At 35.7% G+C, this 18,915-nt stretch overlaps 1 protein-coding gene and 1 pseudogene across 1 annotated transcript; one reads left to right on the plus strand and one right to left on the minus strand.

Moving 5' to 3' along the window:
- Nucleotides 1-4,890: 4,890 nt before the first annotated feature.
- On the plus strand, nucleotides 4,891-7,307 carry LOC104902753 (60S ribosomal protein L23A). The gene is made up of 4 exons (XM_010690654.3): nucleotides 4,891-4,997; nucleotides 5,078-5,116; nucleotides 6,483-6,843; nucleotides 7,059-7,307. The coding sequence occupies exons 2-4, from the start codon at nucleotides 5,098-5,100 to the stop codon at nucleotides 7,141-7,143; spliced, it is 465 nt and encodes a 154-aa protein (XP_010688956.1). The 5' UTR covers nucleotides 4,891-4,997; nucleotides 5,078-5,097; the 3' UTR covers nucleotides 7,144-7,307.
- A 636-nt stretch (nucleotides 7,308-7,943) lies between these two features.
- On the minus strand, nucleotides 7,944-9,021 carry LOC125493827 (uncharacterized; annotated as a pseudogene).
- Nucleotides 9,022-18,915: the final 9,894 nt, after the last annotated feature.

An 18,915-nucleotide genomic window follows, 5' to 3' on the forward strand; every position in this document is an offset into this window, starting at 1 on the left:
GTAACTCTGAAGTCTGAAATCATGAAAAGATTGATTATAATAGAGGTTATGACTAAAAAATCCTATGATCAATGTGTCCCAACACAAAATTTCACATCAATAATTTATGTTGTTACTAATAACAATTAAATATTAAGCATTCCTTAATATTTTTATCAACATGTCATATTTTAGAACCTTACAAGATTGTTATTACAGATGATTGTCATTTGTCAATCTTTCTTTAGTACAATTAGCATTAAATTATTATACTCCTAATTTGTATCTCTATTTATTATAAATGTTTGTTGTATATTCGAAGAATATATTATACTAGTAAAAAAATGATTAATTTAGTATTATTCATGTTCGTTTGGTTCCTCTTACTTTCCTTTTTGAGTTGTATTTTTTTTTTTTTTTTTGTGTGTTATTCCCACTTTATTTTTTGTCTCACAAAATCTATCCAAATGATCGTAGTGGCCCACCAGTAACCCTTACTTCTCGCTTACTTTCCAAAATCAATTAAAAGAACATAAAATACATATATCAAGTTAACAATAGTGTAAGATTTATTGAAACTAAATTAGAAAATGATAACATTGTATAGCTAATAAATAAATAAATATATAGTATGTTTATCATGCATGTGTTCTCAAAGGTACATTTTATAGTTGTCTTACAAAGTAAGGCTTTGTCTAGTATTAAAAATTTGGCCTCATAACTTCAAGGTCATAGGATCAAATCCTACTACGGGCTTCTTGAGGTGGAGGATTCCCTTACTATCCTCCCTTCCTCGAAGGAGTCTGATCTGCAAACCTAGCTGGTTATACTTGTGCGAGGAGTCAGTTCAATAAGATCATTCATCTTACTGATTTCAAAAAAAATTATAGTTATCTTTTATATAATTAATAGAATTAAAAACAAAAAAGTACACAAAAATAGCAAATTCTCCTCCTCTATATTTGAAATTATTTTGCGGAATATTGAGCATGATCCATATAAATTTTGGAACAGGGTGTAACCACCATTGACCTATGGTACATAGTTATGTTCTATTACAAGTTTTTTTTTATAAGAATTCGATATTTTATTACACTAATTAAAAAAGCACCCGAACGAACGAACCAAGATCTCCTTACTCGAATATGCTTTTACTTTTTATAGACAATAGAGTCACATTCGTCCCCATAATCGACAATTTAATCACTTGAATCTAGAGCTGATCAAAGGTAGGCCCGCCCACGAACTCGGTCCGAAAAATGTCCGGGTGTGGGCAGATTGTTTGGGGCCGGCTTCGGGCCCGATCATTTTTTGGGTTTGGAACGGCCTTTGGGCAACACAAAAATAGTTTTCTAGTCTAAAATTTGGCTCGAAAAGCCTGCTCTTTTTGGCCCGTAAAAGCGAGCTTTGAACAACAAAGATCGAAACGATATCTGTCTTGACCCGTTGTGTGGGACGCTTTTTAATACTGGCGCCCCTACCCGCATTTTGATCACCTCTACTTGAATGTAACCCGACCCTTGGACCTAAATGAAACAAATGACATGTTTGCCCCATCGATTTTCCTACCATTTTATAAAAATAATTTTTTAGTAAGCGTGAATCAAAAAGAAAAGTTGGAGCGAAAATAACCTTTCACTATATAGTATATCCATCCACTTTTGAGGATTTTGATGTAAGTTTGTTAATATTCTATGATTCTACAACCAAGAAAATACTTAGAACTTAGAAGGTGATATTGATTATGCAAGGGTTGACATTGGATGATATATTATTGTTATCACACTAGTATTACAAAACTAAAATTTACCTATATACATAATTAAAATCAAAAGTTAAAGAGACCTCTATATATATATCTAAAACGTAAAGCAAATAAATGCTATGCCAGCTGTCACATGTTCTCTCCTCTCTCAAGTAATTGGGACAAATCTATACAAATATATTAAAAGGCGTGCATAAAAACAAATTGTGCCACATGACACTCTCCTTAGGGAATTTTAGTTCATGTAATCCATGTCAATAATTTTTTTTTGAAATTGTATAGTATAGGATTTGATCCCAAGACCTCAAGTACATATACTAAAGTCTTAACCATTAGGCTAAGTTGTATTTAGTGTTATTATCATAATGTACTATATTAATAAATGAAGTTTTTTCTTACCCGGGGCATAGCTCGGGCCTAGCTAATAACTAGTTAAGTAATAAAAATGTGTGTGTGTTAAGACTCGAATCCACAACATCTCCTTTAAGATATAAATAGAGTTATGCTATATGCAGCCCTTAGGGTTGTATATAAGACATTAATATACTACTTAAAATGGAAATAAGTTGTGAATTTATGGAAAATTTTTGCATCAACGAATGTAATAAATGATCAATTAATGCAACTTTTTTCCATTTTTAGCTTCTTATATACAACCCTTAGGGCTGCATATAGCTTTTCCCATATAAATAAACTAACCAACTATTCCATCCGTTTTCTAAAGATCTTTCATCTTTCCGTTTAAGTGCGTTTTTAAAAGATTTTCCCTCTTTTACTTTATTCTTTATTTGGAATTTTTTCCTCTTTTTACCTCTCATGTCCCTATCATATGGTCCACCCTTACATTATTAATTCAATTTTACTCCCTTTCTCTCTCCTACTTTAATCACTTTTTATTTGTTTATTTATCTTAACCCATTTCTCTCTCCTACTTTACCCACCCTATACCCCACACAAATGGATCCTCCTTGGTATTTGTAGGAACAGTAATAAAGAAGATCTTTAGGAAATGGAGGGAGTAATTTACAAGCTCATATTGATTTTTTTGTTTATTGTAAGTAGAAGTAATATGGTTCTTAAGTTGACACACAAATTGAACTCCTAGATTAATTGACATATCAAGTGAATGATTAATATATTAATATATCCTCGTGTTACACATTATATTACCTATTAGGTTTCCGTTTACCATATTTGTGATATAAAATATCAAATCAACTTTGCTACATTATAAAAATTTCTAATGGCCCCACCAAACCTTATTTATGATTAGCTTTTTACAAAATAAAAAATAGAGTATTACCTATCTGAAGGAGAAATTTGAGAATAATATATTGTAGTTAATTTCAATCAATTATAGGTAGGAATGAAAATGGAACGTGTTTTTGTGACTTGAAAAATGAAATTACAAACTTTGTCGTGTCGAATCAACTATTTGAAGGACTGATCCATTGTATGATATGGGTTTATGCAACAGATAACTATTTGTCTTAAATATATATACGCTTATAACCTTATATAAGACTGATTTATTTAATACAAAAAGTCACCCTTTAGACCTGAGTAATCTTTTGTCCTAAATAGGTCGCTTTTAATTATATACAAGTGACTCATTTAAGGTAAAAAAATATTCTTTGTTTAAAAATGACTCATTTTGACTTAAAAGAGTGACCCATTTTTGCAAAAAGTGAATGATATAACAATTAATTTATTATAAACCCGATACTCAATACTAATTGAAAGTTATTATGAAGTATTGAAGGATGTCACGTGTAATTCAAATGTATACGCTGGTATGCGACATGTAATTCAATTAATTTCATTAAAAAATAATAAACGATTTATACGGAAGGACCCGGGGTTTCGCCCGGGGCAACAACTAATTTATGTTAAAAGACAAATAATTCAGATTCTACAATAATAGGGCTGTGTATTGAAAGTTGTATAATTAAAGTGCCCTAACCTATGTAGCAAGGATAAATCACAAAGATTAATTATTCATGAAAATTTTGTAACTATTTTCTCTTATGTTATAAACTTTGCAAGAATATTTATTTAGGAGAATATATCACAAACAACATATTTGCAGAATATTTATTTAAGCATATCAATTGGAACTTATTTTTATTTGTAGTTTGGAATTGGAACTTATTTGTATGACTTATGAAGTGTTATTTGAACTCATTAAAGCCTAGATAAACTTGTTAAAACTTATCAAAAATTATTTTCTTATGATGAAGGAAACTACACACCCTTAAACCCCTCAACCCCCCCCCCCCACAAAAAAAATTCGTAAACTAGGATGAATATACTAAAGTAAAATATTATGCGTAATATTATTATATGAAGTCTATTATTTAATTTACAATCTGAATTGTAAATTTTGTTTTTGTGGAAAACCCTAAGGAGAATTATATATCTAAAATCAAAGAAACTGTAACTTATAGTTATTCAAATTTATTGTTTCTATTAATACAATGTATTTGTCTGTTAGCTTTTAACCTTATAATTCTAGTTAAATCTAGGATCAAACTCAGTCGAAAAGAGCTTTTTATAGGGATATATCACGATAATAGGACATTTTGTGGGGATATACTTCATCAAATGTTCTTTGTGAGGATTTACCCCACTAAATTTTTTTTGTGGGATATACCAACCTAAATTTAAGTTTTGTGAAAAGGTACCAAGAATACCATATCTGGCAAAAAATGTCAAATTTTCGGCCTTTGAGGAACTCGCGAGTGAGCCACAAGTGACAATGAGGAAGTTGGAGGAAAATGAATATAATAGAAGCAATTGAATATCACACACTATACAAAGAGTAATCTCATCGAAAATAGTATTTTTGGTACCTTTTAACAAAACTAAAATTTAAATCAATATATCTCCAAAAAAAAAAATTTAGTGAGATAAATCCCCACAAAATGACCTATTGTCCTGGTATATCACCCCAAAAAACTCAACAAATAATGGTAGGTAAAAAAAAACAGCTAAATACTCGCGGCTGCAAAAACTCTTAACCCAATTACACCAATCCAAACCCGACCCAAATTACCAGGTCCACTTCCAAATCAAACCACACGCAAAACAAAGTAGATCACATTGTTATCCGCTAGCCCAGCCCAATAGAAACAATCAAATACACCCAATGACCCAAATTTCCAAACCATTAAAGACTCAAAAACATAAACATTTCTGACTTCCAAAAACCCTACTTTGCATTGCCGCTACTTCTTTCTTTCGCTTATTTCAGGTTCTTTTCTCTCTCTTAAATCTCCGACGCATTTTCTCTTTTTTTTCACATCTTCACTTATCACATCTCTGCTTTTTTAGGTTTGAAAATTCCACCATTAATGGCGCCTCCTGCTAAAGGTATTCTTCAGATTTCACTCTTTTTTTTACTTGTTTTTTTCGTTTAAAATGTTAATTTGATACGATTATATGAATTATATCATCAATTTGTATCTATTTTGAGTTTAAAATATGTAATTAACAACTTTTGATGAATTTAGGGTAGAACTTTTTGTGATACTAGAATGTATACTTTTATGCAATGCGATGATTTTGTTTTTCTAGTTATTGTTACTTTAAATCTGTTTTCCAAAGCTTTTTGTTCTTAATATTATGCTTCTCTTGTTAGATTAGCTGTTTGATGATCGAAAATTTTATTATGATATATTACTAATTATGAAATTTTTGTTGTGTTTGGTGGATTGGTTTATGTAATTATTTTAACTCATGCTTATTGTAGTTAAAAAAATAATGCTATGCGATGTTGTGTAATTTTATAGCTGTATGTTGAGAGATATGTTTGGAATAGAGGTCATCTTAAGGTGCAAATTGAGGAGATTTCTTTCGCAAAAGATATAAAAAAAGGTTTAGAATGCTGGTTATATCGATGTTCGATATTGTGGAACTGTTAAACTGTATGTTGAGAGATGTTTTTGAAATGGAGATGCCACGTTGAGCTATATATATCAAGAAATTCTTATTTGTAAGACAAATCTGGGGCTATGTGTTTCCGAAATCCGTTTGATATTTAACATTTTGTTTAATACCTTTTGCTGTTTTTTCTAGGATTGTTTAACTCTGTGTTGCATTTGTTTGCAAAGTAATTACTTCCTCCGTTTCAAAATAAGTGCAACATTTGCATAGTGTTTACTATTCACAGTTTAAACTTTAATTAGCTTTGGTGATTTACATTTTAGGAAAAACATAGTCATGTGGGATCTTGTTAGATTCGTCTGAATGTGAATTTTTTTAATATCAACTTTTTATAATTTTTACTTATTGATGATTGAAGATATTAACGGTTAAAATAATGCATTGGCAAACGTGAAAACAAGAAGTGTTGCACTTATTTAGAAACAGAGGAAGATTTTAGTTTATGATGTCATGCTATATTGCTATTGTAGTTGTTTCTAACTCATTGTTCATAGGCCATACCTGGACATTTAGCGACTTCTTATCTTCTGAACAATTTGAATGGATACGAACATTTTTTTTTTCTTGTTTTATATATTGTTTGTGCCTTGAATTTTCGTAAATGTTGCATGTAAATTCTCTATTGGATGATTTAGTTTGACCATACTTACTCATTAACCATTGGCAAATCATGAAGTGTTACTAATGTTTCGACTGTGATGCAAATACATGGAGATTAAGTTTAGATAATGGTTAAAGACTTAAATCAGAGGGAGTGTGGAGGTAGCCTGACTTCTTTTCTTTCTAATGGCAGATGGAAAGAAGGCTGATCCCAAGGCACAGGCCTTGAAAGCTGCCAAAGCCGTGAAATCTGGCTCAAGTACCTTGAAGAAGAAGGCGAAGAAGATCAGGACCAAGGTTACTTTCCATAGGCCAAAGACATTGAAGACAGACAGGAAGCCCAAATACCCTCGTATTAGTGCAACACCAAGAAATAAGTTGGATCATTACCAGATCCTTAAATATCCATTGACCACTGAGTCTGCAATGAAGAAGATTGAGGACAACAACACCTTGGTTTTTATTGTTGACATCCGTGCGGACAAGAAGAAGATTAAGGACTCTGTCAAGAAGATGTATGATATCCAGGCCAAGAAAGTGAATACCTTGATCAGGTAATAATTGCCTTTTCTCTTCAACTATTTGTTCCTGCAATACTTTTTTCTGGGTTCCTTGTAGGATAAAAGACTTGATAATTGCTAGATAAATAGTCCAAATATCATTTTTAGAACCCTGTTGGCGTGTCATCACAAGTTATATGTTGCATGCTTAAAGAAAGATAGTTTACCATCATTTTAAGATTTTGTTTCAATTGTTTTCTTTTGTGCAGGCCCGATGGCACCAAAAAGGCGTATGTTCGATTGACACCAGACTATGATGCCTTGGATGTGGCTAACAAGATTGGAATCATCTAATGTGTTTTGCTCTGTATTTGTTTTCAAGCAGATGATCATCTCTGACATTTTTGATAGGAACTTGTTCAATAGAAAAAACATGTTATTTTGATGCTACGCAGTACCCTGAGTTTCGTTGTGGTTAGTCATTTATATGCTATTTCAGCTCTCTCTGTTTTTCGGAAGTTTCTTTTGGTTCCTTTACTTAATTCTACAGAAGTTAAAAAGAAATTTGACTAGTTCATTGGTTTTATGTTTCGGAACTTCTAAGCACAAATTTGTCCTCCTTTGCTGACGAAAAGATTATGGTCATGAGGCCATCTCACGAGAAATGATAAACATCTATCTGATAGATGTTTGCAAACATCTATCAGGGAATAAAAAATAATAAAAGGCTAAAAAGGTGGTGATGTGGGTCCTAAGAAATAATAAAAGTATGAAAAGGTGGTGATGTGGGTCCCAAGAAATAGAAAAGGAATAAAATACTATTTATATTTCATGAACACTATTTGTTAGTTGCATAAACATTATTTGTAGTTACACGAACACTAGTTGTAGTAGCATGAATACTATTTTTCAGCTCGCAATTTTCGAGATCACTTTTTTGTACAATTTGCGATTTTCGAGATCACTTTTTTTGTTTGATTGACAACTTGTTCCCATATATATTGACAGATTTATTCTTGATAGATATTTACAAACATTTATCAGTTAGATGTTTATCATTGCTCGCCATCTCACAACTTTGGCTCCTTTCTTGTTCAGTGAATTGCTGCCCATTTGTTCTTTTTTTTGGCAGCAATATAAATAAAAAGCACAAATTACATCCTATTGCCCTCCTTTCTTAATTTAGTAGCGATGTTGTGGGCTTTCACTATTTTACCTCTAGCTACATTGCAGACTTTTATAAAACTAAATTTTTTTGCTAAACATTTAATATCTAGTCGGATGTTTTTTGTGGCACACATCATCTTGCTTTCTTCCCGGAGCCCTTCCACAAGCGTTTTGGAATCCGTCCAAATTTCGAGGCTTCGGATATTCCTGGAAATCATTTCTCTTAGGCTATAAAGCACTGCCAGTGCCTCAGCTTGATCCGCTGATATGGCAGTTATTTTATGCCCTCCCTTGTGAACTTCCTCATTCTGCTCGAGAAGAACCCATCCAAAGGCTGCTGAGGAATGTTCCTCGTGGTTTAAGTTATTTACCTTCCAAGCCCCGTCCACTAATAGCGTATGTCCTATGTCTTGATTATTCCAGTTATAGCTCCAGACAATTGAAACTTGAGGCCTACGCAGATTCATGGACAAATTTAGGCTATCTTCCCGCTAACTCTTGTCCTGGCTCAGTCTTTTCCTTTTCTTCCAGGCATTAAGGATGTCAAAAATTTCCTTTGGCTCAGCTTGTTTCCTTGGGTTGAAAACTAAGTTATTTCTAAAAATCCAGATACTCCAAAGAATCCCTACAAACTCAAGGCACCCTTCTTCTCCTGTGGTATCATTCATCATGAAGTACCAAATCCAATTCCTAGACCACTTAGCTATCGGAACTTTGCATCTCTCCAAGTTTATGAGTCCTAGATTCGATGAAGCCCACACTCTCTTCGTAATTTCACAGTCTTTAAATAGATGAGTATCCGACTCTTCTTCCTGTCCACACAATGCACAGGGAGCCTCGCTTAGGATTTTCTTTTTCCTAAGGTTTACTCTGGTGGCTAAAGCACCATTAGCTAGCTTCCAATAGAAAATTTTTCATTTTGGCCAGAGCTTTTGATTCCAGAATTTCTTCCAGAAAGTAGAGGTAGTATTGTTGTTATCTGTCTGACTGTCTCCCTTATTGCGAACCAGTACCCTGCTCTTTGCGAGTAATGCCCGAACTTAGAGCCCAACCAGATATACTCATCTTCGCATACAAAGGAGGGGATATGAATAGCTCTTATGCTCTGAACATCCTCATGTTTGAACCATCTATTCAGCTCTTCTACATCTCATGCATTATCTCTTATTAACTCACTAATCCATTCTGGTTTATGCGCTTGAGCCCCATTTATTTGTTCCTCAAACTCTATCTTTTTTCCTCCTACTCACTTATCTTCTAGGGTTTTTGTACTCTTCCCATTGCCAATTAGTGATCCTACTCCCGGCCCCAAGCTAAACACACTTTTCATGATACTTCTACCTCCCCAAGAGCAGATAGCCGGGATTTTCCCTCTCAAGCTCTTCCGAAACCAATCCTTTGAGTACTTTGCACTCACAATTTGGCTTGCCAGCAGATGAGGGTTATGGTGCATGCGCCACGCTTGACTAAACAGCGTAGCTTTATTTATTGCTAGCAGGTTACGCATCCCTAAACCTCCCTCAGCCTTATGCTTCTCCAGAAGACTGCGTTTCCTCCAGTATATTGGCTTCTTTTCATTACTTGATTTCCACCAGAATTTGAGGAGAATTGAAGTAGCACGAGCTAGCATTTTTTTTGGAAACAAGAAAATAGCCATAATATGAGACGCAAAAGCCATGAGGATACTATTAATGAGAATGAGCTTACCTGCTTGGTTTAAGGAAGAGAAATTCCATGACGTGATGGTATCTGAAATTTTTTGCGGAAGCTCCTGAAAGGTCTGAAGAGAGTGCCCTGTCACATCCATCGGACATACGAGATATTTCCCTAATTTCTCTCTACTACCCACCTTCAAACCCTTGCTTAGTAGTCGAATGAATTTTTTTGGGGTGTTTCTGCTGAAAACAGTGTATGATTTTTGGTTATTAATCATTTCCCCCGACATTGAGCAGAAGGTTGCCAGTTCTCTTTGTATTTTCCACGCATTCTCTAGTGTACCTTTGAGAAAAAAAAGAGCATCGTCTGCGAAAAGCAGGTGGGAGACCTCCGGAGCGCGCTTATGCACCTTGAGCCCCTTGATCAGGCCCAGGTTTTGTTGCTGTGTGATCCTCCTTGACAAAACTTCCATGCATAAGATAAAAAGATACGGGGATAGGGGGTCTCCTTGTCTTAATCCCGCCTTTGGAGTGAAGTTTTTTGTAGGCTCCCCGTTCACAAGAACTGAGTAAGTAACCGAAGTGATGCATTCCATCACTATATGAATCCATTTCCCAGGGAAGCCAATGGCTGTAAGCACTTCTTTTATAAAGTCCCACCTGATTCTATCGTATGCTTTGTTTAAATCTAGGTTAAGAATCATGCTGTACTTTTCATTTTTCTTTGTCCTCTTGACCTTGTGAAGCATCTCATGGGCTATAATGCAGTTATCATTAATCGATCTCCCTGGGACAAAGGCATTCTGAAATTGACCTATTAAGGAAGACATTAGGGGTTGAAGTCTTCTTAATAGGCATTTGGCTATCACTTTGTAGGATGTGTTGCAAAGACTTATTGGCCGAAACTGCCCCACATTTTCTGGTCTACTCACTTTAGGGATTAGAGCTATAAAGGTCTTATTTGTCTCCTTTAGCATGTGTCCTCCCTCAAGGAAATTTCTTGTTGCTTGGCACACATCTTCCCCTATTCTTCCCCATTTTTTTTGGTAAAATACTGGTGGGAACCCATCCGGCCCAGGCGATTTTAGGGGCTTCATACTGAAGAGTGCAGCTCTAACTTCCTCAGACGAGAATGGCTCTTCAAGATGGGCAACTTGCTCATTTGACAATCTGGGCATATCCCCTAGCCACTCACTAATGGTTGCACTATCCATCAAGCTTTCTTCCGGGTTAAAAAGATTCTCAAAGAAATTAGAGAACTCCTCCTTAATCTTGGTCCCATCCGCAATCCAATTACCCATCGAATCCTTAATTGCTCTAATTTCATTTCGCCCCTTCATTGTTTTCGTACTCTTAAAGAAAAAACTAGTTGGTTGGTCTCCTAATTGGTCCCACTTGATCCTCGCCCTTTGCTTCCAATATTCCAACTTTACATCTGTCGAGACTCGGAACTCCTTCCTCAAATTATTTACATGCACTTGATTGCCTGGGCTTTGGATTTCGAGCTGCTCCTTCGAGAGATCTTGGTTGAACACATCCCATCGGATACCCTGGTCCTCCTTAAAGTTCAAACACCATTGCCTACAAGCCTTCGAAACCAATTGTAGTTTCCTTTGAATTCTAAAGAGGGCTGAGCCTAAGTTTTTGGTTTTCCATGCAGAATCTACAATTTTATCGATTGGATCGTACTCAAGACACCATGCTTCTATTTTGTACGGTCTCTTCTTCTTTAAGGAAACTGGGTGGCAATTCACAACTATTGGTCCATGGTCCGACACAAAAATAGGGAAGTTAATTATCACAGCTTCCGGAAATGAACATCTCCAACTATCATTACAATAGGCTCTGTCCAATCTTTCAAATATCACTTTATCCTCTTGACGATTGTTTGTCCAAGGGAACTGTACCCCGTGATATGGGATGTCTATGAGGTTACAATCTTCCTTCCACTCTAGGAATGTGCTCGCACCTTTGATGACCATCCTACCTCCTATTTTTTGCTCACTTGATTCGATTTGATTAAAATCTCCTAGGAGGAGATGTTTCCCTGGATGGGACCAGAGAAACGCTCGAATTGTACTCCAAACAGCCGCCCGTTTCTCGAGGACAGGCTCACCATAAACACACACAACATAAAAAGACACATTACATTCATCTTTCACTTCACAGCATACATAGTTACCAGATACAAACATAACAGAAACTTCTAAGGAACAATCCCAACACAAAATTAGACCCCCAGAGAGGTCAATTGCATCATGTCCCACCCAACTACTAAAACCTAACCTCCCCAAAACACTATCTAATTCTCCTACCTTACTCTTAGTCTCAGAAAGAAACAGAAAGTTCAAAGCTTGACTACTGACTAGCCATTTGATGAAAGGAATTGTCGGGGAGTCAGCAGATTTAAGGCCCCGGCAATTCCATGCTCCAGCTCTCATATCACCTTTGGGGGCTGCTTTGGGCCAGCCACCTCACCCTTACCAAAACTCGAATCCTCAGAGCTCGTGGAAACATCATCACTTCCACTTAGACCATACTTGAACTTGTTTTTTCCTTTGAAGCACTTCTGAAATTTGCACCGCTTTTTGAGAGGAACCCAGTCCTCTGAGTCCTCCTCAATTGTGACCAGCTTATCTCCTACCTGTGGAACCAGGTTGACTTTCTTCTTCTCATCATAAATCTTGAGCTTCTCCCAGAAACATCCAACCCAGCCTATTTTCTTCCTTATTAGAAATTTTGATCTTCTTGCTCTCTCTTTTGCTATTTTTTCCACATATTTGACTTTCTTTGTAGCCTTGGCCTTCAGCATACTAGGCCCACTTTGATTTCCTTCTGCTACCACAACACCTTCATTAACATCCAAATCCATGAGATCCTCCTCATTCGGGCTTAAGTCCGAATCAGCTGAATAAAACGGGTCCTCTGCTCCCATGACAGCTTTCCCTTTATCCTGGATCACACTGGTTTTCCCCGAGTCCAGCACATTCCCTAAGGTGCTCACTTTTGGTTTTTGGATTGGTTGGTCCCTTATTACTAGGGGATGGGCCATAGTGTTCTTGGGCAGGAAGCAAGGTGGTTCAGCAGCCAACTTTGGGGGTTTCGAGGAAGAGGCTTTATTCTTAAGACTTAACCCAAAATATGGTGGGGGGAAACACAAGTGAGAAGTCTCAGATTTTGAAGAATCCTTTAGTGCTGGGCCTTCCTTCCTTTCAAGGTGGTCTTCCGGAGTTAATGGGCTTATAGGCCTTTTCAAAGAGTCATCACGGTCCTTCAACGAGAGCACAAACTCTTTTGAGAGGAAAGAAGGTGGGATAGGGGTGGACAAAGGCGTTGAGAAAGAAAATGACTGAGATGAGTCACTGGACTCATCCAGTGGTTCAGATTCAGAGGTTTGAGGGCTTGGGAAGTGGGGGCTTTGGATGAGGTCTCGAAGAGAAACAAGGGCCATGTTTACGGGAAAAACTTCTCCCATAGGGACAAAAGGATCATTTAAAGGGTTTGAGGGGCGATAAAGTCTTGACGAATCTACTAAGCCCAACCCAATATCTTCTAACACCTTGTCATCCAGCTCATCCCAGGAGTTTACCATTTTTGATAAAACACAATATTTCTTTGGAAAGAGACAGAGGGGGATTTTTAAAGAAAGAAAGGGATGGGTCATAGTTGGGGAAAGTGGGTGAGTATAAATAGAGGCCGAATGAGGATAATCTTTCCCAGCTCTATCTGGGATGAAGGAGAGAATAAAGGGAATTTGCAGGGTTGCAAGAGAATAAATGACACTGGGTTTGGGGTCAAGAGCCGCCATTTGCTGAGAGTTAATTAACTCTAAGCCCCAAAATGGCAGAGAACTACTAGGGAACTGAGACTTTACTCTTAGATATTCATTACATAACACAAAGCTCTCTACTAAGATTTGGTTGGGGGTTTCAGCATTAATTACGTTCGTCCTAAGAAGGGTTTTTACACTTAGACTCATAGGGAGCTCCCTCCCTAATACAACATTAACACCCGAGCTTTCCCCTACCATCACATTAAGGCTAGGGTTGAATATCATATCCCTATTCTCAGTACTTATTTCCTGCAGAACCTGGCTGTTTTCTACAGGGAGTAAATACTTACCTCTGGGTATTTCTTCTTCTTTGACTATTGGGTCTTGCCTGAAATGTTGACGCTTAGCTCTCTTAGCCTCTGTAACATTGACCAAGCTACAGTAAGGCTTCCTCTTTCTTGCATACCCCTTTCCTGCTTGTTTCTGATGATGGTGCTTGGATTGTTTGCTTCCCCTATCCTTTTTCCGATTATCATTTTTATTCTGCTGGGTGAGCTTAACCAAAATGGGAGCAATAGGGGCTGAGTTCCTTCTTTCCCATAGCATGCGTTTTTTTCGTGGATTTTCATCTTTACTGGATGATTTCGACCTTAGCCTTTTGCCCACAGCAGAGCAATTTCCATGGCTAGGATTATCCGAGGATGACGATGACGAGGATTTTGAAGGAGAACTTTGAAAATTCGCGTCAAAAGGTATTTCATCCGAGGGAGGGATAGTAAGATCAATACGGGAAGTTCTTAGCACTTCAATCCTTCTTAGCCCGATCAACTTATTAGTAAAGCATTGAGAAGGAGGGTGCCCTACCAACAGATTCTGCATATCAATACACACTTCAGCCATTCTTCTCCCAAATCTTCTTTGTGCTTCCTCCATGGAGTATGGGCAGGAGGAAGCCTTGTGACCAGCCATGCCACATTTCTTGCAAAAAACAAAGATACCTTCATATCTGAAATCAATCCATTTAAAATGATCTGGGGAGTACTCGTAAAAGTAGCCCGGAATCAGAGGTTTACTGAGCTCAACGTAAACTCTAGCTCGAACAAATTCCTTTGGCCCTTCCCTGAGGGAGCCTTCGTCAAATCCTACTACTCTGCCTATTTTCCTCAGCGCTCGCTCAGCAACATGGGGCTTATTGGATGTTAGTGGTAATCCTTCCACTCTCACCCAGAGTAAGCTCAGCGAGAAGTCAAAACTTCTCAGGGCAGCACTCGAAAACCAACATTTTAGGATTAAGAGAGCGCCTTTGTAATTTGCGCATTTCCTTGATAGGAGGTTGTCTCTATCATCTATATCAGTGCAGTAAAAGAAGATCTTGCCAACTCTTTCCACTTTTATTTCACCATTAGTCACCCATAAGGTATTAACCCAATTTTGGATTTGACTGGCCGAAAATTCTATAGTCTATAAAATGGCCTACTACAGCCATTGGAAAAATAGCATCTTCTGGGTTCATATCCCCCACTTGAGAAGGGATAATTGGACCCATCTTCTTGATGCCATAAGGAGGGCATTGGGAGTAATCTATAAACTGGGTATCCATGCAGGATTGAAACACGATTAGTAGTAGAAACAAAGGCGAATGAATTTTCTATTTTGGTTTTTTTACCTTGAAACAGGTGAGAGGCTGATGTTTGTGGTGGGGGATAAATGAGGGCTTTTCTCAAAATAAAGGCTCTAGAAATCTAGAGAGGGAGGCTCTCAACTTAGAGAGAGAAATTACAGATGAATGAGTTTTAATACTGCCCATTTGTTCTATTTCCATCATTTCACTTCTAACACTCTGTTTTCTCTTTTCTTTGTTTACCCTTTGTGTAACCTTTTGTGTTATTTTCGTTGTTTGTTTTATCGTAGTAATATACATGTTTCCTTCAAGGTTCTTGCTCCCAATTGTTATGGTTCTTACTTGGCAAATAAGGCATTGTTTCTATACGTATAGCCAAGAATATCACTAGATAAGTATGGTTCTCACTAAAATTATGAGGAACTTTTGGTTTGTCGATGCTGCTGCTGCTGCTAAATATTCACCAATTTTGGGTGTAGTAAACCTTGATTTGCATTGAGCTCAATACAGTGATTAACCTTCATATAAAAAAGGGGATTAATGAAAGGGATGATTTTACTTCGTTACTTGCCGTGATTCCTGAAGTTTATTAGTCCACTGGTTGTTCCGACATGAGAAACAATTTGCTTACTTGTCCAGACATGGGAAACAACAAGGACTACTTGAATATGAGGGGAAAACGCTAAAACTTCGAAAACCTTCTTTCATAAGGAAGAGCAACTTGAAATAGACAAATAATCCAGCCATGGAATAATCAAGAAAAGAAGCATTAAATACAAGACCAAGGCAACCTGCTGCGGTGCTGAAACTAAATACCGATGCAAGTGTGGGCGAGGAGGGGTGGATTGGCCAAGTGTTGTGGCCCGTGACTCGGCAGGTAAAGTAGCCTTCTCAGTTGCACGAAGAGTTCGTACTTTTTGGCCTCCCGAGGTGGCCGAATGGAAGGCCATTCATATGGCGGTTAGGCTAGCCAAAGCTCATGGGTTAGCCAACGTTTTTATTTAGTCGGATTCGCAAGTGGTTACGTTGACAAAAACCGCTCTTTACTTTTCGGATCTAGATACTATCCTTGGTGATGTGCTTGAGATATGTAGTGTTTTTAATTTCATTAGTTTTACTCATGTCAAGAGAGATGAGAATATTGTTGCTCATAATCTTGTTAGAGTTGTGCCTTTTGGAGAAGAGCAATGTTGGGAGAATCATGTTCCTTGTGATGTATTGTACCTCCATACGTACACATGGACACTTTGTCCCTTGATTAATACACTTCTCTTTTCTCCTCAAAAAAAGAAAAAACCAAGGCTCGTAAACAGTTTTGGTGCAGGTAGGAACTGTGAAATGCATTTTATTTCGTTTCTTTCATTTCCAAGCCAAATTTAGCCCAACTTATCGGCCACTTTGTATAAAGTGGGGTGGGTCTATTGAGCTAGGTTAAATCTTGAGATAGGGTAAGCTTGGGCCGGCCTGACATATGCCGAACAAAAAAAAAAAAAAAAACGGGTCGAAATGTTTAAGGTTAAGTGGTCATAAATGTGGTAATGATAATGCATTATAGTATAAGTTTGTAAAGAAAATCCAATATATCATTACTTGCGATAACGATATCTCATTTTGAAATATCAATTTATATATATATCTAAAACCCAAGTCAAACAAATGTCATGATTCTACATGTATTTTCCCCTTCTCCACACAATCAAATGAGATATTAAATCATAAAAATTTGTGTTTCAAGACTCGTACACATAACCTTTCATTTGTTATGCTAATGTATTAACCAACTACACTACAATGCTCATGTTGGTCTTTGTGGGGAAAAAAATCATTTAAAGATATATATTTCTATTTTTGAAAACTTCAAATGCACGTCCTTAAATAATTCGGGGCATTTAGTCCGGGACAAGAACTAGTTTTCTTCCTAAAAGTTCATTATCATCCACTACTATTTAGGACATGTGGTATTGTGTGGTGATAAATATAAACGAAAATTCATATTTTATGATGAAATTTCATTATTATGAAATATAGATATTGGTATAAAATTATAATAAATTTATACTAAATTATATTACAATTACCATTATTTAAGATCACTATATAAGGAGCGCCGTGAGAGAAACGATCTACTTGCTTTTTTTCTCCATGGATACATGTCGGTCATCAAAATACTAAATGTTCCTCCAGTTTGGTCTCGATCCGACATGACCATACAATTTATTGATTGTTTAATATTCTTATTTTAGTAATAACATCCATCACGATTCATACTTGCCACATCTGTCCATATCTCTATTGCATAAGGGAAGGGGTGAGCAACGGTGTCCTCTTTTGAACTGACTATTTTGCCCCCCCTTTCCTTTCTAAATTACAAGGAATCTCAATACCAAAATGGGTCAAACAAACCAGGAAATTAATTTCAACAATCACTCAGAAATCACTTATATGAGAAAACTTTACAAATCACTCATAGACTTGAGAAAATCACGTTGTATAAACCACGCAAATCACTCAAATGATCAGGAAACTTTACAAAAACTAAAAATTAACTTACAAACTAAAACTAATATACTAGGACGTCAATACATACAACAACATTCACAAAAGTCACTTACAAATCATTGTTCTCAATAACCATTCACAATTACATACTCACAAAAATTACCTATAAACAAAAATCTAAGAAAAACATAATATTTTGATAGTGATATCACACATTCGTCCATCGGCGATTTGCGAACTTTCAAACAGGTACACAATTCTTTTAATCTTCAAAGTTATTTCACATTAGTCGACTGTTATGTAGTTGAAAAATGGAGATAATAGAAATTAGTTGAAAAGGGCTTTATATAATTAGACTTAAATTTGATTCATTTTCATATAAAATCTGAAGACAAGATGTGTATGAAATTTGATTCATTTACGACACTGATGAGAAAGTTAAAATTAAATTTAGTTCTTTTTTTAAATATCCAATATAAATTTTTGCCCAAAACTTTTGCAAAATATCCATGTTCAAAAATAAAATTTGAAAAACAAAACAATATCAAACCTTTTTGTGAACAACTTTTGCAAAAATCCATTTTCAGCAAAAAAAAAATTACATTAATTTGCAAAATCAGATTGTGTATGAAAAATTTAAAATATCATTTCACCTATAATTGAAACTCAAAGTGTTAAAATTTAGAAAAGGACAAAAATAAAAAATGACCATTTTATGCGAAATCAGATTGTGTATGAAAAACTTAAAATTTCATTTCAAATATAATTGAAACTCTAAGTGTTAAAATTTAGAAAAGGAGAAAAATTAAAATGACCATTTCATGCAAAATCAGATTTTGTATAGAAAATTTAAAATTTTCATTTCAAATATAATTGAAACTCAAAGTGTGAATATTTAAATGATGAAAATTTTTAAATATCAATTTGTGAAATCATAATTTAGAAGTTAGACAAGGAAAAAAAAACTGAAATTGTCTTATACTTTTCGGTTACAATTTTGGGATCATAGAAAAATTACTGAAATCCATATCAAAAACTATTATAAAGTACAAAAATGAATAAAACCAAAAAAAAGAGCATGACGGTATTTAGTAAAGAACATCATAGACTCATAGTGATTAATAAAGAACATGCGCATATAAGACTTGAGAAACAAAAAACTATTCAAAATCACAAAAATGGATAACAACATAAAAAGAACATGAAAGAATCTTATTTACAAAATGGAGGTGAACTTAAATACTAACTTGCATTTTCAGTTTGTTTACTACTTAGTATTAAGCCTAAAAATATCATCGCACGCATCGCGTGCAGAAAAGGCTAGTATTGAATTGGTCGGGGAAGTTCACCAATGTTAAGAGATTTACTTTTTAGTTTTCACAAGAGAAACAAGACCATCAAATAATGTTCAA

Source organism: Beta vulgaris, chromosome 9, assembly GCF_026745355.1.
Source record: "Beta vulgaris subsp. vulgaris cultivar EL10 chromosome 9, EL10.2, whole genome shotgun sequence".
In the NCBI taxonomy this organism is placed as follows: domain Eukaryota; kingdom Viridiplantae; phylum Streptophyta; class Magnoliopsida; order Caryophyllales; family Amaranthaceae; genus Beta; species Beta vulgaris.